The sequence below is a fragment of the Saccostrea cucullata genome, unplaced genomic scaffold, assembly GCF_032062105.1.
Source record: "Saccostrea cucullata isolate Sc308-1 unplaced genomic scaffold, CSIRO_AGI_Scuc_v1 ctg673, whole genome shotgun sequence".
In the NCBI taxonomy this organism is placed as follows: domain Eukaryota; kingdom Metazoa; phylum Mollusca; class Bivalvia; order Ostreida; family Ostreidae; genus Saccostrea; species Saccostrea cuccullata.
Window position 1 is genome coordinate 10,426 of NW_026929332.1, and position 21,706 is coordinate 32,131.

The following is a 21,706-nucleotide window of genomic DNA, read 5'->3' on the forward strand; positions in this document are numbered from 1 at the left end:
TTCTATTTCAATGTTGGTCATCAGTTTAGTAGAGGGATCGATAATTCCCTACATTTGTATTTATCTTACATTCGCTATCTTTAAATGATAAATTTCTACAAATCTTAATATAAAGAAATAAAATGCTGTTTTCTTTGTTTAGAGAGAGATGGTCGTTTGCAAGCTTTGTAAAAACACAATTTAGATACGCTTCTGTCGTCTATCAACAATTTATTGTTGATGAAAGTTGTCGCTCTTTTGTTATAAACATAATAATGTAAATACTAGTATTGTCTGTTCGTTATTCAAGATTTTACCGGGTGTTTACTTATGAATAAACGATTGAATGATAGATACATGTAGTTTAAAAACATACAAATGTTTGTATTATATTCTCTTTAATTAACTATATCTGGTGGAAGACATTATCATAAAAGTTTGCAGATCTACGAGAAATTGAAAATTGATTTAACGTTATATATCTTTTTGATTGAATCATTTTAATACTTCTGCTAGTTTAAATCTATATAGACTTTGTTTGAATAAATAAAGTAGCTTTATAATTTGTAATATTTTGTGATGTTAAATGGACTTTTGATTTCCAACACATTTCATTTTCACTTTTTTTTTCTCCAGAAACGGGGATAATATTATATGAACCCAACTAGATTGTGTTAATAAATGGAGGCTTTGTATTCAGTTATCATCATGTGCAACGTCGGGTCTGTTTATGGTTAGAGACAGGATGTTCAACTGAGGATACGACTAAAGGATGAAGAAAATAAAGAACACATTGTAAAACTTTACATGAAATAAATCTGTAAATAAACCAGGCCGTATGTGTAGAAACAATAAAAAAGCTATACACAATGGTAAGATTTTTTCTTTATGGTTTTTGTTGCATGTATAATTTTTCGAAATTTTTGATTATAAACACATATAACAAATTTTCATAGACAGTTTATATCTAAGATTATTATCAGTTTGTAGTAGAAACAATAATTCTGTATTCACCCTTTTACAGTCGCTGAAGAGAAAAGATGCGATGGTAAGGTTCATTTATCCATATCTACAGTTTTTCTGATCACTTGCTGGGTGCTTTGTACATGTTTTCTAACTAAGAAACACTTGAAATTAAATATCAATGTCTTTCATAGTGTTTTTATAATTTCAATCATAGCGGTCAAAGAGAAACAGACAGGCTATGGCTTTCACGGATAAAGAGCACGAAAAGATTAACATTCTGGTCGAAAAAGTTGAATCCAAACACGAGGACAAAATCCACGAAGTTAAAAAGATGGTGACTGAAGTTACAGGAATAATGAAAGATAACATCGAGAAAGTTGTTGAAAGAGAAGGAAAACTGAATACCTTGGAGGTCAGGACATCAGAGTTAGAGCTATCGGTAAGTTGTCACAAATGTACAAATCATTCACACAAATGTCATACATATACATAATATAAGGTATAAATTAATAAAATTGTCATTTTTCATAATTATTTTATTAGCTATTTCTTGATTCCGCGTAAGCAAAGGAAATAGATGACAATCTTATAAGTCAAATGTTATCAAAAAAGCATAACATTACTAGACATCTTTTGAAATTGATTCATAAAAGCAAGGAACACTTTGAAAATTGATTTGCTATCGTTCTGTGTAATATATCTGTCTATATTTCCTTTGCTTGCAGTCGCAGTCCTTTAAGATAACTTCGACCCACGTAATGAAAAAATATCGTTCTCGTCATCGGAAGGTGGTGTGTATCATCGTCCTGACCGTAATTTGTATACTCCTGTTAGGGGGTATTGTCGCCTTTATGTACTTTGGTGGTGTATTCTCACAAACAACTCCAGGACCAACAGCCACCTCTCCCATACCCAACAGGAACTTGCTGTACAATGATGGCCCGTCAACTGCATCTTCAACTTATAAATAATTAGTTTCAACTCCTCTGAAAAGTAAAAACTGTGTTTATAACAAAAGGATATATAGAAATGTTTGCCTTTAATCTTTCTTGATTCGATTAAGAACTGATTTGGATTTGATTATTAAAGTATTGGTCCAAACCACAGAAACAGATATGGTCATAAATCATAAAAACAGATAAAATTATCAATTTATATAAGTATTTGTTTGTTTATTTGTCTCTTGGTTGTAATGCTGTAGATTTTATACATACATATAGTCTTTCAATAAATAAAACAAAGGTTTGATTAATCTTTTTTTATCATTCTCAGTTAAAAGGATTTTGTTTAGTTTTTGAACAGCAATTTAAAAAAAATTACATATTACTGAGTCTATGCAGGGATACATGCTTCAACTTTGAAATGCGGATCTGTTTACACAATTTTGCTTCCACTACTTGACTTCATGTAGCTAGAGTTTTCGAATATGCCAGTTTTCATTTTGATTGACTCAATCTCCCTTTGCATTATAAGATCTGAAGTAAAAATATCCATGGAGAAATTGGTGTACAAATAACGACCCAAACATGAAACACGCCAGTCAGCATTCTTCTTAATTACAGATTTTATTTGTTGACGAGTTATTTTATCGACAATATAATTTGCTAAATGTTGACTGTTAAATGAGATTGTTCTCATCCTTGTTTCATCAATTTGTTTGTTAATAGCTTACCTTTTTTCATGTAGAGCATGCATTTGCGTAATGAATCAACGGGTGACATAAACTATAAGGGTATATTACTACGGAACGAGGAAAGACGACGATAGAAAAGTTTTTGCATTACGTTTATCAGATAGATTTTGATATGTAATCATGAACGTCTCTTTCTAGTAAAACATCTAAATATCAAGCAGGCGTGACAATTGATAAGATGTTGTTGATATATCTAATTGTTGATTTGAAGGCCACAGCAAAAGACTTTTCTTTTCATATACAATTTTTTTAATGAGCTACGCCTTCTATATATGAATACTAAATTAGGTCTTCGTCTAAGGAGGATCCACTGGTACCGATGGGACTGTCAACAGATTGATAAAAAAAACCTTATCGCCAAAAACTACACAGATGTTGACAATAAAAAACTCAGGCATCCTTTGATGTCAATTTTGAAGTATGTGTGTGTATAGATATATTTCCTGACCACAAACTTCACCTTTCTCTCCATTCTATAGGTTAGGTAAATGCAAACGTAGAATATTGTTTCTTTATTGCATCATTGTACCTGCAGATTCTTTTATGCCTCCTATGAGAAATATCAGCCTGATAGTACAGTAAAACATACTCAGTAACTAAACACAGATATGCAGTTTTGTCGATTATATCATTTAATTGAATTACATTTTTATGTCTTAAATGTTGTTGTTGAAGGTCTCAGTTTGTTTAAAGGAAAAGGTCTTGATTTGTTTAAATTAACCTAAGCAAAACTTTGAGGGAAAGAATTATACTGATTTAATAGAATTAAGTTCAAACTGGTACATTTTTTTTATCTTGTGCAATAATGATGAGGAAACTGGATGGTTTGATATACGGGCTTTTGGTTGAACTTGTGAATGGCAGAGACAATTTCCTCTTGTTCGTACTTTCCTTTCATAGGGGCAATTCACATCATCATTTTGTAGGTTGTTTTTAACTCTCATAATCATTGAAAAGGGGTTCCAATATTTATAACAGTGAAGATTTAAAAGAATATTCTTGTGGAATGAGACGTATTCTTTTAAGTTAAGGTAAAATAAGTAACGAAACTCAATGCTTGAAACAGATAAATAGTATGTGTCAATAATCTGAGCAATTTTATTCTTATGATATTTTAGACATCAGGATCTGCTGGTCCTTCAACAGACGAAGGGCAGACTGATATGTTAAGCTGTATGAACCAGAATCAAAGCCAATCTTCAGAGGAAGTGGTTTACAGGAGGAAAAGGAAGCAGATTTCGGACGATAATCGACTAAAAGAAAGGAGCACCGAAGAAAATTGTAAAGAGTGTGTGGAAACAGTTCACCAAGGAGAAACTTTATCAAATGATCAAAAGAAGTTTTCCGGAAAATCGGTGACGGAATTTGAAATATCGGAAAATAAAGGTAACGAAACTTTTGCACCATCGACCCCTTTGAAAATAGACAACAGTAATTCCTCTAGTGTAGCGACAATTCAAATTAACGAACAAGGTGTATCCACATTGAAGACCACAGGAGGAACTGATTATTATGTTTCACCAAAAAATGAAGAAACCTCTTCCAAACCATCTAAAGGCCTGGAAAATAAAGCATCTGCATTGATGTCTCCTGTCGAGATTGATATATATTCTTTTCCAAGTTTATATGGAGGTAAGGATGACTTATGCAGTTCTCCAGCACGTGCAGACAACGAAAATAAACAGAATCAAAATGGAGAAGTTCTGAGGCGAAGTCGAAATTCATCCGAAGATATGACCAGTAAATCAAATGTAAGCACCTTTAAAGTTTTAGGGGATACATGTTTCATATAAGTAGTGTTTTTAAAATCCAAAACGCTTTGGCGATTGAAAAAGCCAACATATTTATTATACTTATGTTCTAAAAAGTGAATTATGTGATAAGTCATGAAGGTATGAGATTGCATATAACTTTAAGAGACAGTTTCCTTCCTTGAATACGAGAGGATAGATAAATAGATCCTTTTATAGCTCCAGACTATGGAAACATTTAAAAACATATATTTTCTAGATCATGGACCATGATCCTTTTTCATCGCTGCAAACGAAGTATTGAAAGGAAAATGACAAAGGACAGCTAATTTTTAAATTTGAAATCTGTCGACGATTTTGTCAGATGTTTGATAGATAATATGAATATTCATATTTATCGTATTTAGAAGTTATAAGAAAATATGACACCCATATAAATATCCTCTTTCAATAAACAGAGGTAGTTAAAGAACTGGAAAAAAAATCGCCATTTAATACTTCTAAAATACGCGTCAATGGTATAAATTATGAATACTGGATGTTTATCTTCATTTAAAATCCTTACAAACAAAAATATATAGCTGATTCCATCAAATTTATAATTAAAAAGGAAAATTTGATATTTTTGTATCTTGCGTTTGGTCATCAACAAACTGTGTTAAATTACTTCGATACCTTACCTGATAATAAAGGAATGTTGGAGTTCCTTATTGACAACATCTATGTAGCCTCTTTTGAACAGGTTTTCCAACAACCAACTAAAGTTTTACGTGCACTTATTGTGCCAAACACTTTAAAGCACAATTTTATAAAAGTATGCATAAAAAGAAAGCATTCGTTTTGTGCTTTTAATCGATATTCAGTTAAACTTCCTCTATCAGTTATCAAATTTTATTTCAATTAATATGTCTATAAAAAAAGAAAAAAATCACAAAAATGGTACATGTATATGTATACCTCTTTCATATTTAGACTGTTTAACTGACTCGAGACGATTAGGATCAACTAAAATATATTATGACAAACGAGATAAATTTTAGTCTTTGGCTTTCGTTTTTTATATCATTTGTTAGGCCTTTGTTTTATCTTAAATTTGACTACGGAATATTCAGTCTTCCTGATCAGTTCTTCGGGCTCATGAGTTCAGCCGTTTTGGTTGATCAACAAGTGATGCTTACTCGTGCTAGGTATGTGATCTCACCTCTAGAATTTCTGCTAATCACTCGATTATGACCTTTTTACTGATGTGTTGTTCGTGGATTTTTTTTGCTGTTCTTTTTTTTTATCTTTTCATTCAAAGAAAGAACAAATATCTGAAAAATCACATTGGCAAAATTCAACGGGTACAATGTAATGACGGTGTTGTACAAAACACTCTTAACAGGCAAAGGCGTTCTTATTCTATAGGGGTCACAATTCTATAAACTGAATCCTACAAAGTTGGATAATCTATAAGTTCAAAGTCGACAAATTCAGATTAAAATATGTTTACTTACAGTGTTATAGATCTATTTCATAAATTAAAAAGATTTTTTTTATCAGCCTCAAATATTACTGAATCACAGGAAGCCCCCTCTACCACAGGATGGGAAATGTTTCCTGGTTATTTTTATTCAAGGCAATTTTGACCCCTTCAAGCATCCATCATACACTGAAAGTTGCTTGTTTAAGGATTATTAATTAAAATAGTTTATTAAAAGGAAGTTGACAACTTGGTGTATTTTTCGATGAACCATACAGGATGCAAACAACAAATGAATGTTACAACGTCCTTATATAATATTCGTATAACGATAATGTAATGTAACGTTACTTAGTGATTATAATTCAAAAACATGCTTCGAAATGGTAAGTTTTTTCGCCTTGTTTATGAACAGTGAAATTTGTATTTTCGAGTTATATGCAGTTTCAACTGTCTAATGTATGTCAATAGAATTTCTTACTTTGGATGATATTACTTTGTAGCGTAATTACCCTTAATATAGATATCAAGCGACATATTAAAGTAGTTTTATGAAGAGACTTTTACATTTGACAGCTGACTTTTACATTTTAGTAATTAGAGTTTGTCTCTGTATAAATTGTACAAGTCAGTCGTCGATTGTAAAAGTAATTCTCTTCATAAAACGCCAATGGGAACTATCTTTTATAAATATGAATTATATGAGTTTTGCATGCAAATACACATTACTTTCAAAGAACAGGAAAGTATCCTGACTTTCCAAAGGAATTTTAGAGTGCAATTTTACAGTTTTCTAATGAAAGCCTTGACGTAAAATAAAAATTACTATTCACTATTTTTTGACTCTATGAAGTTAAAATAAATATTCTCATCGCAGTCTCGACGGAAACATTTCCGTTTAAATATCGTACATTACAAACATGCAACAAAAATATCAGACCGGGAAAACCTAGGCAGAAAAGACGTGCTGTCATAAAACAGGAAACCAACCCTTGTTTTAGATACACAAAACAACTTGTTACATATGTGCAGGTCATTCATTTTCCTTTGTAATAAGTCTCTAAAAATTGTATTAGACTCGATCAGTTATATAGATATATGTCACAGGGTGACAATTACTTGTTTTTATTTTATTTAGAATATTTAGTTCATTTAAGATTAGTACAGCTAGCCTAGGTATTTATGTAGTAAATAAGATAGCTGTAGTAAATTCCTTTCATTCATTCATTCATACCTGGTCATTCATTGTCATCGTGTTTGTATTGTATTCTGGTTTGTCCGGTGTTCCGTGTCACGTGAGTGTTTGGTTGTCACGTGATTGTCTTGTGGTCTATTATTATCCTAGGTGTGAGTTGTAATACCAGTATGTGTGGGGTGTGGTAGTTATGCACGCATGTGTGAGTCCTGGTATATATACTTATGCACGGACTATTCCTTTTTAATCTTGACGATACATTTAGTTACTAATAGAAGTTCTCCTGCGAGAAATCTATTGATGTTATAGCAGTTTGTCTAAGAAATTCACTTACGGAACCTTAGTACCATGGTGTAACTGGTAAAAGTAAATTAATACTAAGTCTTATTCTTATTTTAAACTATTCTAATTAAATAAATATAAGTGTGAGTGAATTTGTATGAATGCGTCATTTTCATTGCAGGTCACCTTCATTCGTACGTTCGTTTGTACTTCATTACTTCATTTATCATCGTTCCTGCAAATATTGTCATCCAATAAATATATGAACCTTTATTGAGGAACTGTGTTACATTATTATTCCCTGAGATTGGGAGACCCGTGACATATATATTTCAAAGACAATGCAATAAAGTAACTGTTTCTCTTGACAGGGCTTCCTTATTTTTTTTCTAGAGGGTGAGAGATCGTCCCGTAAAAAAATGAGGTGCCAGATTTTAAGAAAAACGGTTACATAATAAAGCCAGGGCTGGTCTCAGAAGCTTTGTCTCGCATTAAACAAAGAAGGACAAGTGCATTTTATATCCAAACCACAGGCACTTGGGGGCTGGACCCCCTCCCTTTTCATTTTTTTTTTTAAATATGGGGTCGGCACACCCTTTTCCTATTTTGGTAGTCTAATAAACTTTACTTGATATCGATAATGCAACATTTTTGTCTATATATAAGCCGTTTTTAAATATATCATTTTCGACTCTTACATAAAAAGAGAGAAATTGGCTTGCAACTCTTTTCTTGTTATCCGCCTCACCTCTCTTAAACTTCGCGTGATTATTTATTTGATAAGTTAATAAATGCTTATTAGATTACCAAAATAGGAAAAAGGTTTGTCGACCCCAGATGTAAACAGTGTTAAGAAAAAAAATGGAAAGGAGGGGGGGGGGGTCCAGCCTGTGTCGAAACCAGGAAAACAAAGGCGAGGTAGTTGTAATTGGCATCTCTAGGCCTTTACAAATGTATACCGCGGGTGTTTGTGGACAGGACCCTCCTTTTACGATGCACCCCACTCCTATGATTTTTTTAAATAATTATAATTGTTATATAATTTTCTATATTTTTTTTATCTGTTATTATGCTTCATCCACACGTTCCCGGTCAAAAAAATCACCTTGAAATATGACCTATTACATGTGTATCTTTCTATATCTAATATTTATAGGGGGTAATGGATGTTATTTGAATTTGCATCTGCCTCGGATTGCAAGGTGATTTTTTTTAATTGTATCATCTGTCCTATATGCTTTTTGGATAATTCATAATTTTAGAATATAATAAAATGCAGTCTTATTTTCATGACATATTATGTCGACTGAATGACCCCCCTCCACCCCCTTCCCACAGCAACTACATGCACATAAAACACACACACTTTATTTTTCTCTTCTGAATCTACCGTAAAACATTTTTTTTTAAATGTTGACCCTCGCGTTCTCCATAACTTCGGTACTTAAAAGAATGACTTGGAATTTAAAAACCTCTATAATTGATTGATCCAACAACCAACCAATTGACACCCCATTCAGAAATATCAGGTAGAGGCGGCAGTGTTTCACCGGAGGTGATTTAGTGAACACCAAATCATCAGTAGAATAAACCAAATACTAGTAATACATATAACAAAATCCTTTATGACCAGAAACATGCACGCCAAAGACATAAGGAATTAGAATCATTTAGTGACATGTTCACTATCGATATGAGTGTTTTAATTCAGTTTTATATTCACATATCATATGATTAAATTACAGTAAAATAAAATTTGCAACCTATACGTAAATAATCATGTAGGCTTTTATCATGTACAGAGTCTTTTTAATTACCAATGAAAGTTGCAAATCAATTTTAAACTGAAAATCTGATATATACATACAATGTATGAATAGGAATGGGAAGCGCCCATGGCACTTTTAGTGGTTCAATTGCTCTATTCTTAGGGTAAACGTTTTGTATGCGTTGCAAATTTCTGTGGTTTATTTCGTGATTATAAATAAACAAATATGTTTCTTTGGAAAATTAATTTTTTCAATAATATGCAGAGTCATAATTAAAAATTATTGTTTGTGGTTTAGTTTTGATCTAACTAAACAGTACCGTAAATTTTGGCGATAATAGTATTGTCAGACTTAAAAACACTATTATCTTTTAATAATGTTACCGTATATAAAGTTTTCTACCAATCTAGCAGGTTAAGTGTTGTAAAGGAGAAATGCAAATCAAAACAAAAAAGATCAAGAAAACATTGAGGTAACCATCAATTGTCGCCCGGGAAATATATAAAGTGAACAATGCAAACTCTGTGCATTTTTGACATTAAACCGTTTTCCCAAAAGGATACCAATGTGTCAAATTTTTGCATTGCACCCCAGCGCATGTGAATGATGTGATGACCATATCATCTTGTCTACACTATCTATATATTTTAATATACTATATATTAGTCCGTCCAAAAGGATAAATATCAAGTGTATTTTTAAAACAAAAACGATACCATTTTAAACTTCATTTCCATGATCTAGTAAATGTTGGCTGCATAAAATATAAATTGAAGTTGCAACACACATGCAGCAGCTATTTCAAAATGTATTTAATTTTCAATTTTAGGAATATAAAACACCATATTTTAAATTTCAAAGTTTTTATGTCAAAAAGTAAAGGATATATAGCCATTTAAAGTTTCAGCCAATCAGATTGCAGCACGCGCACATGCGTTTTTTGATAAAAAATGATTAGCAACTTCATATATTAAATATGAAAAACATGTATATTTTTAAAGATTCACTTTTTGAAAGTAAATATATTATGTATCTCGTAAAAAATTTATCAAAAAAAGAAAAGTTACTAATAACATTATATTGGTCATTTCACGTGTTGCACGTGCACGCTCTTCAAGCACGTGCGCGCAAAATGACCTTGACCGCAAATCTACATACACCAACACTAAAAAGGTTTTGTACATCGGAGAGCAGCCCGGTCCTCCGGACAAAAAAAGAGAGAAGAAGAAGAAGAAAGAAGAAAAAGAGTAATGTGAGAGAAAATGTGCTGGGAACATAACAAAACAGAAAGAAATGGTAAGAAAGAGCGAAAGAGTGATGTGAGAGAAAAAGTGCTGGGAGGAGGAGTCATAGATTATGGGAAAACTGCCCCATATCTACGCCTCCTCCAATCTCTACTGTTGCTGGGAGTGGGGAGATACTTCTGGTTGGTGTGGGGAGAAAATAATTCTCTCATACTCCTCTAAATATAGTTGGGAGAGAGGAGAGAGAGCGTGGGGAGAGGAGATGAGAGAATGTGGGGGAGGGAGAGAGGGGAGACGGAGGAGAGAGAAGAGAGAGTGGGGAGAAGAAAGACAGAAAGTGGGGAGACGAGAGAGGAGGATTAAGGGGTGAGAGGGAGGAGAGAGTTTGGAGATAAGGAATTGATAAAAATGCAGTGGAAAAATAATGAGTATTTAAGCAAAAAAAAACAAGTACAAAACAAATATGTACATGTAGTATTCATCAAAATCTGGAATAGGGGTGGGGGTTAACCAGAGACACCAAACACAAAAGAAAAACAGTTCATTATACACCTCTAGGCTATACACACACATTTATACTTTACTTTAAACATATTTTATTGAGTATAATTCAATCAGGAGAGGGCAACAGGAGAGACCCTCTCCTTGTATAATTGGAAGATACAAATTTAGGAAAAAAATGAACATGATAATCAATAAAATTATAATGAAAAATAAAGATTCACAATCAAGTATTATTTATCAATATTATATCTAAAAAAAAATGAAAAATATTATTTACATAAGCTTAAAAATAATACAGAAAAAAAATTATGCATTTAATAGAATATTTAATATAAAAGTGTCCCTAATTAAGTCTTTTTTAGAAGATTTAATAAATTCTTGTACATATGAAAATATTTGACAATTTGTTTGATAAGAGTATTGAGATTTTCCTCTTAGTAGAGCGTCAAGTTCAAAAACAACATCAATATCATTTAATTTTTTTACCAAAAACATTATACGATGGGCAGTTGATAAAATAATGTTCATTATGAAATCCACACTTTTGACATGATTGAATATCTGATAAAAAATGATTTTTTAAATGTGCATTAAGATTATACACACACATTTATAAGTTGAAGAATTCAAGTACTTCCGTAAAACCTGAAACTGTGTGCTACATTTTAATGTCTATTTATACTGTTGTACACTTATTCCAAAACAAGTTTTTACTGTTGTAGATTTTACTTTGAATTATACAAGAATTTTCATTGATATTTTTGTCCCCGGCTGAAAGTGGGGGATATCAATTTCAGTCTGTCTGTCCATCCGTCTTTTAGTTCTGTCTGTGCGTAACGCTTTCGTTTCCTTATGATATCTCGAGAAGCCTTTGAGCTTTTGCAATGAAATTTTACATCCTATCCAATCTTAATGAAAGGAGCAAACGTTAATATAGAATTTTATATATCGGCAATATTACTGGGGGCAATGGGTTACTATCTTAGTTCCACCGGTTCCCATGGCAATTTAGTTATTTTCTTATAGCAATGAATCATTAAAATACCTTTAATCATACAAAAAGGACTAATAAGCTACTTTAATTTTCTATTTTTCAGCCACTGCAAAGGCACAATGCTATGGTATGTACAAATAAAAGATTTAATGGTAAAAAGGATCATTCACATATTGTCTATCACGATTTACATTTTGAAATATATGTATTCTTTTTACATTTACATTCTTCTTTGTTTAATACTAGTATTTACATGATATAAACATAAATTATGACTAAAAATTATTTCAGAAATCACGGAGAAATCGTTCTGGTGTGGCATTCTCGGATACTGAGAAACTTAATATTATCAGCAATGCAGAGCAGATCCAGAGCCAAACACCCTCAGAAGAAGCTGGTCGTAGGAGAAAACAAAGACATGTCTCAGACGAGGTTCGTCTGCAAGTTCAAGAGGCCAAAACATCAATGGAAGAAAATATCAAAAAGGCAGAAAAAACTGAGAAACTCCTAGATGATATTAACATTTATGGTCCGTCCAAAGTGACAAAGAGTCGATCACTGGAGGACATTGGTAAGGAAAAGACAACTCCTATGAAAGAGGAACTGAGGCCATCATCAGATGGTATTGGCTCTACAAAGTCGTCAGCATTACCAGTAACCGAAAAGGCAGAATTAATAGTAAGTTATTTATTAAGTTAAAATTGACAGATCAAACAACGTGTTTTGAAAAAATGAATAGAAATCAAGAGATAGTGACAGGCAGGGTAGTTGAAAAAGTATTTCCGTGAAATATATTTTTTGAAAATGAGTAATTACTAGCATTGTGTTTATTAAAAAGTGGTAACTTTTATGGGCATGTACATTATAGTTGTAATACGTTTTTCTAGCCTTCAAAAACATAGCGTGCCTTGAAATTTAAATATTGGTCAAAAGCTGTATTATCCAATCCAATCAAAATCAAGCAATAGACATGCCTTAATTTTTTATGTTTTTAATGTTTTTGCAAAGCAATTTGACGTTTTTAGCGTTAAATATTTTTGATAAAAAATCCTTCACAAGTAAAGTACTTATAAGAGGTTAATATCATTTTACAAGTCTATCAAATGGATACAATTAATTATACAATTAATTATATATATTTACTTTCACGTGGATCTTTAGAAAGAAACTGATGCTGGTCCTAAGCCTGAAAATAAACGGAAGAAGAAAAAACCTTTAACATCATCAGTAGAAGAGTCTGAGTCAAAAATTGCGTTTGTAAAAAAGAAAGCAAAAAGGGCCAAAGTTTTCCTCAAAGAAAGATTTACTGATCACCACAATAACACAGGAAACTCAAAAGAATACAGAGCCAATGAAGTATGCACTGTTTTTTCTCATGGATAAGAATAAGAATATATTTTTATGTTAAAATATCATACTTGAAAAATTTTTCCCTTTCATCAATGCTTCTTTCAATTCACCAATGGTGCCAAATTCATCATTTTTCTCTTTATCTCAAGGACAGATGATACAAATTTAACTTTACCGTGGTGTTTTCAAAATATGACCTTAACAACACATGAAATATTAATCAATCAAAGCATCTATTTATTCCATACAAATTTTCTTTCATATGTCCCTAGATGTAACATTTGTGCATTTTGATAAAAGCAGTGTCTTTTGTATCACAATATGCACACAAAAAGTCTACAGATTGCTTCCAAAAAGTGATCTTCCCCATAAACTGTCACACGGATAGTTTCCAGATTTTACAATAAAAAAAAGTATGGTCGTCGAAAAAATGAATTTTTAAATGATATTTTATTTGAATGATAAAACAGTATTTATATAATTTTGAGCGAAAGTATAACACCTTTAATTTCAAGAATTTAGGATATAATATATTTCTACTGAAATCACTTTTGATATTTCTGAGAATTTTTTTTTCTGATTTCTACGATAGAAGAATAAAAAGATATCGGACATCTTATATATCTCATTTATTTAGTCTTTCATGTTTGTACTACATGTGTTGAATCAATGTGTTGAATCTCTCTTTGATCGTTTATTTTTATTCAGGGTAACAGCACAACTGTGTTTTACACCATGGAATCCAGTGCGCCCTCCATAACAAGTCAAACCCCTGCACCAAGCCCGCCACAACTTCAAGAAGGACAGCAAAAGCAGCAGCAAAATCAGACGAAAAAGACAAACATGGAGGATCTGCGTGGTCAGGTGCGAGAAGTTACAAACATCATGAGAAATAACGTAGAAGAGGTGGCAAAAAGAGGAGAAAAATTAGAGGAACTGGAGTCGAGGTCTGGTCATTTGGAGGATTTGGTAAGTCTGAATGATGAATCAGGAATTTGTTGGTGCTTCTACTGTTATCATTTATTCTTTATTGTACCCCATTTTAAAAAGTGGGAGGGTATATAGTGATCAGGATGTCCGTCCGTCTGTCTGTATGTCCGTCCACCCATCTCTTATGCTTTGGGGTACCCATCTCTTATCAGCAACACCTCTTTTACCATTGAACAACTCTTTGTATACCACTGAATAAAATTTAATGATACTTTCAAAGATTCCTTATTACATATTGCCATTGTGCACCTCCTATACATATATTACTTTTTGATCTGATACATTTCGGGTCTACAAGAGCAAAACATGGACTTTGCCACTATAACCATATGGGAGGCGTAGGTATCATTTAGTCAGCTCATTGCTCACAGTACCTGTAGTTTCAAAAGTGCTTATTATATCAGACAAGTTTTTTGCTGCATATATATGGCACGCCAAATTCACAAAAATGAGATAATCATAGTTTCACAATTGATAAACTAGGTTTATCGACTGTAAACTATAGTTTACAAACCGTAAACTATAGTTAAAGATTCGTCAAGTATAGTTTTCATCTATAAAACTATATTTAACGGTTGTTAACTATAGTTTACGAATGTTAATTTAAGTTTATCTGTCTGTAATAAAGCGTTAACAATAGATTTTGTTGATAAACATAGATTCACGTTTGTAAACTATAGTTTACAATCGTAAACTATAGTTAAGAGTTGTTAATCATAGTTTCACAAATTGTGAAACTATATTTATCAGATCGTTAACTATAGTTAACGGTTTGTAAACTATAGTTTACAAATCGTGAAACTGTATTTATCAGATAATCTATGTTTTGCAATCGCAAATGATTGTTTTCGGTGTTAAGTATAGTTTACGGTTGTGAAACATAGATTATCGCGTTAACTATGGTTTACAGATGTGAAATATAGATTAACGTTGTTAACTATAGTTTACGGTTTGTAAACTATAGTTTACAACCGATAAACCTAGTTTATCGATTGTGAAACTATGATTATCTCATTTTTGTGAATTTGGCGTGCCATACATATATCCTCTAATGCATAAAACACCTTGATGGGAAAATGTAAAATGACTGTTTAAAATCATGATGTACAAATTGATAAAAAAAAATTGTCTTTTTCAGTCCAGTTCCTTTGCTAAATGTGCAGCAAACGTAAAAAAGAAGATGAAAAGAAGAAACCGGAAACTGATCTGCGCCATAGCTCTGACAATTACAGGGATAGTCCTGACCGTGACTGTGATACTACTTGTTTATTTCTTAGGATGACCACGTTCTTGACGGAATATCCCAACATCATTTGTTACCATTTGTTTATTCTGTAATTATTCACAAGTACAAGTTGCATTATTCATTACATCTCTTAAGTTGTAAGGTTCGAGGGTCGCTTAATAAATAATGCAAAATGTCATCTAGAAATAAGAAAAGTACGTTATACATATTCTTGATTCTTTTTAATAGCTTCAAGTCATTCACTGTTACCCTTAATTGACACGTCTTCGGTCTATGTATCCATGAACAGAAAACCTAAGCATACTCTTCAGGAATGTCCAAAAGACACTGATGAACATCATAAACCATAACATTCATGAACATGTATCTGAGATTGTAAAATCTTCTTTTGATTGTTTTATGTGTTTTGGGAATAAAAAGATCTCACAATGGGTGAGATCTAGCTTATATGGGTGATGGAAAAAGTTCAAATACATGCAGCTGTCTTGTCAGACACAGGAACAATACTTTGGTCATCTATATTTGGACTCCCTTTGCAGTAAATCTGTTTAACTTTCCTTTGTGCAATTCGAACTTTTAAGTTACCATTGCTAGTCTTTCATTTGTGGTTTAATAGACCTCTTTAAATACACGAAAACAAATAAATCATGCTTGCATCTCTTTATCATAGTAAAATGGCAATTTCTTCTTTGATTCTACATTATCTATTTTTAATCTTATTTTTTGGTTATGAAGAATGCACCTTTGTTTTGTTATTTATCAAGCAAAGTTATCAAAGCTCTTTAATATTAACTTTTTCAACTGTGAAAAAAATAAAACCAAATGCCTCAACATTTATTATGATATACTGTATATTGCATTACTTATTGAATGACCGTAGTCATTATATATCCTGTTTGATTTGGTTAAACAAGGTATAAAGTTCATAGCTTTCTTTTTTGCACATGACACATTGGAGGATAATCCATTATACAACATTCTATTTATTAAAAATAAAATAGTAGTGGATTGACTCTTTACACTGCTTTTTATCTATAAATAAACAATCCAATACTTTAATGTAATTTCTTACATTTTAATTTTGTTTAGTTTTTAGCTCACCTGAGCCAAAGGCTCAAGTGAGCTTTTCTGATCAAAATTTGTCCGTTGTCTGTCGTTGTCGTTGTAGTCGTCGTTGTTGTAAACTTTTCACATTTTCATCTTCTTCTCAAGAACCACTGGGCCAATTTCAACCAAACTTGCTACAAAGTATCCTTGGGTAAAGGGGATTCAAGTTTCTTCAAATGAAGGGCCACGCATTTTTCCAAGGGGAGATAATTATGAATTAGAGAAAAATTAATGGCTTTTTAAAAAAATCTTCTTCTCAAGAACCACTGGGCCAGGAAAGATGAAACTCATGTGGAATCATCTTCAGGTAGTGTAGATTCAAGTTTATTCAAATCATGACCCCCCGGGAGTAGGGTGGGGCCAAAATGGCCGATCAAAGTTTTACATAGGAATATATAGTAAAAATCTTCTCAAAAACCATTGAGACAGGAAAGATGAAACTCATCTGGAATCATCTTCAGGTAGTGTAGATTCAAGTTTCTTCAAATCATGACCCCCGGGGGTAGGGTGGGGCCAAATGGCCGATAAAAGTTTTAGATAGGAATATATAGGAAAACCTTTTAAAATCTTCTTTTTAAGTACTTCAAATCCATGCTTAGTGATATTTATAGGGAATCATCCTCAGGTATTGTAGATTCTAGTTTGTTCAAATCATGACCCCCTGGGGTGTTAAAATTCAAGCCCCCCCCCCCCCCTCCCCGCCCTCAGTTAACTTTCAGTTCTGATCTGATATGTGCCTTTTTCTAGCCAATTGCTCAGGTGAGCGATGTGGACCCTGGGCCTCTTGTTTTTTTTACATTTTGTGTCGCGGGTTCGAATCCCATTGTGGGATGGACGTGGAGACTGGTCCTTCAGATGAGGCCGTATAAACCGAGGTCCCGTGTCGCAGTAAGTGCTGGCAAAAAAGATCTCTCGTTGCTCAATGTCCTTGAGTGCCGAGTATATCTCTCTTTACCGGCAAGCGGTGGTGTCTCTTGTGTGAAAAATTCGCTATTGGGACTTTAAACAATACACAATCAATCCATCTTACATTTTGTAGACTGATAAAGTTAGGGTAAGCTTTAAGGGCTCTATTCAAAATGTACCGTGTCTAAACTTGATAAAAACGCAACGCAAAATGACATCACAATACCATTAACTTATTCAAAAAAAGGCGATCTCTATTGACCATCTTACAAAAACATACGAACACATCATTTTAATGACATTAAATGTTAGAAATCCATCTAAGATACATAAGTACGAACGTGTTTAGACACGGTACATTTTGAATAGAGCCCTTAAAGCTTACCCTATATATATATATATATATATATATATATATATATATATATATATATATATATATATATATATATATATATATATATATATATATATAATCTTTGAAGGTCGCGTTGACCTATTAAAATGTTTAAAGCACTTGAATATCAATTTTATATGAAAAGGGAGCATATATACAGACTCCTACATTAAAAGGTGTCATTTTCTTGTTGCTTAAAACAGGATACACCGGTATTTCCGGAGAATCCGATTCTATCGATCTGTTTCAAACAATCCTAGATATATTGATGTGTATCAAATACAACAAGCCTAGTGCTTTTATTCGCTTTTTAATTACTATCCTAAGATTATTTTTTATTAAACGAAAAGAAGAAAGGGTCACAAAATGAAAATTTTATGTCTAGCATCTACTTTTTTTAAAAGATTTTTTTTTAATCTCACATTACATCAAGACGTACACATGGGGCAGTACTTTTTTTAAATCTAAAGGCATGGGGCAGTTTTTTTTTAAATACAAAAGCCATGGGACATGTGATTTTTTTGAATGAGAAATTTATTTTGCGCTGGTCCCATCATTGTGATAAATTTTGCATGGTCCCTAAAACAATACTAAATGGGAGCAGAGCAAACACGGACCTCGAGCTCCAAAACATCAGAGGTGGGATCAGGTGCCGGGAAATAACTGAAAATTCCGTCGTCAATTCAGTGTATAAATAATGGATTAACAATTAGTATGAAAAAAGTGAAGTAGCACTTGACTCAATGATAAATTTGTATTTGCTGATAAGGTCATTGTATCAACCATAGAACTTACGAAATGATGACTGTAAACGAGACTGTTGATATTCTTGTTTCATCAACTTGTCACTAATTTACCTCATTTTAGAAATTGTTTATACGTAAGGCATGCAGGCGCCTTATCAGTTTGAAGACTCTTAATTTCATGTTTAATGTACATACGCACTTCGCATTATTAGTTAAGCTGCAATTTGTCAATGACAAAAACTTCATACAGAATAACCATTTTTTTATTCAGAGAGTAGCGAGCGCTGTCGTATAACGTATTATTCGAGAAAATAATTATTAAAATGCATAAAAATACTCATAAGATAAGTATTTAATGATATTATTCTTTCACGTAAATGTGGAGGCGACTATTCCTTCATTAAAGAGTCGCCTACAATGTACGTGGCGCAGTGGTTACAGCGTCTGCTCTCGAGTCGCCAAGGAGTTGATCCTTATGTCGCGGATTCGAGTCCCACTGTGGGACGTGGAGACCAGTCCATCGGATGAGACCGTATAAAACCGATGTCCTGTGTCGCAGTAGGTGCTGTCACAAAAAAGATCACTCCCTGCTTAATGGTCCTAAGTGCCAAATATAGGACAAAATTGCAGCTGTCCACCGGCAAGTGGTAGCGTCTCCATATGAGTGAAAAATTCTCGAGAGAGACGTTAAACAATATACAATTCTTCATAAAAGAAGTCAGGAAAATCTACTTCAATTTCTAGCCAACTATGGGAGTTAAGAAATGCATGACAGTACGTCCCTCTAGAAATGCATGACAGTACGTACTTCTAGAAAAATTTTGGTAAGACATTTTGAATAATAATATTTTAAAAAAAGTCAATACAACACAACCCTTCTGGTAAAGCCAGCGGTATTTGTCCACGGCAGAGCTGCTTCTTATAACTTAAGCGGCACTGAGCAGCATTTTTCCTAGTTAGTGCTTCTGGTTAAGTCAGCGGCCTTGAGGGGCACTTGCCCAAGGGAGAAATGTCAGCAACATTAAGCGGCATTTGTCTATGAGAGAGCTACTTGTAAAGTCAGCTATATTGAGTGGCATTTTTCCAAGATATTCTTCTTTTAAAGTCAGAGCCATTGAACGTTATTTGTCCATGATAGTGCTTCTGGTAAAGTCAGCGAGGTTACGCGGCATTTCTCAAAGAGAGTGCCTCTAGTGATTCGGTCTTGAGCGGCATTTGTACTTGATAAAGTTTGTTTGATGAATCATCGGAATTGAGCGGTATTTGTCGAAGGAAGAGTTTCAGATAATGTCAGCGGCATTGAGCGACTTTGTTTAACACATTTAGCTTCTGATTAAGGCAGATGCATTGAGCAGCATTTGTCCAACACAGAGCCTCTGGTAGATTAAGCGGCATTTGTCTATATGTAACGAAAATATAATCAAAAGAGAGAGGAATTCGAAAATATATACTTTAAAAGCAAGTATTGATTGTCTTTGAAGAAAACAAATATCTATACAGTATCATTCATACATAGAAAAGTAAACCTAGCTCAGTCAATTATACACTGTAAGTATTCCTATTGGTAGCTATTTCAGATTCTGGTATCCTTGGTCTTAAGGCAACATTACATGTATACACTCGTTTACATGGTTTAGTCTTAAGGCTTGCTTTACATCTTCTTAGGACATTGGCAATGTTTCTGGCTTTAGTATAGAAATTTTCAAGAATTTTTGAACATGTTTAATGGTACCAAACATGTTTAATTCTAGTTCATTTAACCCACCAAGCCAGCCTTCCTTTTTAGATTATGTCGAATCAATGCTTTCACAATTCTCAATCAAAGTCAATGCATTTCCTATGTAAAATGTCGATAAAAAGGACCTGCATAATTTCTAATCATACGATTTCTCTAAAACCCATTTATTTCAAAGACGCTTTGAATAAAATACATTGTTGTATCCTTATATCCGATGACATGTTTATATTTTGGCTGAAAATGCAAAATATAGAAACAAGACACAGAAATTCCAGTACTGTTAGCTAATTTGAGTTACTTCCCTTAGCATCTAAATATTATTCACAATGATCAAGAGTTTCTATCATGTAATTTACGTTATTGGAAACAAATTGTCATAAATATATTTGTATGGATTTATTATAACTTTTATTCGTAGTTACTAAACGGTGCCTCCTTCACATGACCTATAGAACTGTTCTTATTCGGTTACCAGCCTAGCTTTCGCCACTTTCAGCACATGTCGCATCTTTGCCCTTCCCAGCAGAACTATGGTAAATGACGACCTGTTGACTGCTTTTTTAGTTTACACAATGTATACAAAGCTATCACTGCTTCTCTTTCTTGCATTATTGTTGATTCTATCCGTTTAAAAACACATGTGCTTTTGTTTACCTCTGTAAACGCTTTATTTATTTCCACCGCCTAGAGAATTCCAAACGGGAGATCACTCTCAATGACTGTTTTTATAAATGGAAAAACCTATGTAATAAACCTTTTTTCTCCGGAAACCCTGCCTTGCCAATGACCTTAAGGTGAAAAATAAATTAAAAATAAAATAGAAAAACTTTTCATAAAAGTATCATAACAAAAATTACACGAAAATAAGATTGTAACACGTTTTTGTGTATTTGCACTCTTCGGCAGGGAGAGGTAATAGATATGAGTTCTGAAGTGCTCATTATTTTTATGAAAAAAGTCACGATCTTGAACAAATGACGTTCAATTAATGCCGCCGACTTTACCAGAAGCTCTGTGTTGGACAAATGCCGCTAACTCTACCAAAAGCTCTGTGTTGAGCAAATGCCGCTCGATGTCGCCGACTTTATCAGAAACTCTCTCTTACTAGACAAATGCCGTTTAATGCTGCCGACATCACCAGAACCTTCTCTTGAACAAATGCCGCTGACTTCACCAAAAACAATATCAAATACTGCTCGATATATACCGCTGACTGTTTTAACAAAAGTATAGCTCCACCCCACCGACCATTTTTTGACTCGTTAGATGAAGTATAAACAAGATATGGATGATGAATCTTGGGATGTACCGAACCGGTAAAAAATTCCTATGGAAAAAAGTGTTTGCATTTGGCTTTATGGCATCAGGCAAACAGTTTCTGTTCTTG

At 33.0% G+C, this 21,706-nt stretch overlaps 2 protein-coding genes across 2 annotated transcripts in view; both read left to right on the plus strand.

Annotated features, from left to right (window-relative positions):
• The window catches only part of LOC134280493 (uncharacterized), a 66,394-nt gene that overhangs the window by 6,469 nt on the left and 38,219 nt on the right, over positions 1-21,706 (plus strand). The gene's annotated exons all lie outside the window — the stretch shown is intronic.
• Positions 708-15,595, plus strand: LOC134280499 (uncharacterized). The gene is made up of 9 exons (XM_062762908.1): positions 708-851; positions 1,004-1,027; positions 1,160-1,384; positions 3,757-4,389; positions 11,943-11,966; positions 12,131-12,517; positions 13,001-13,195; positions 13,898-14,158; positions 15,318-15,595. Exons 1-9 carry the CDS (start codon positions 849-851, stop codon positions 15,459-15,461), a joined length of 1,896 nt encoding a protein of 631 aa, XP_062618892.1. The 5' UTR covers positions 708-848; the 3' UTR covers positions 15,462-15,595.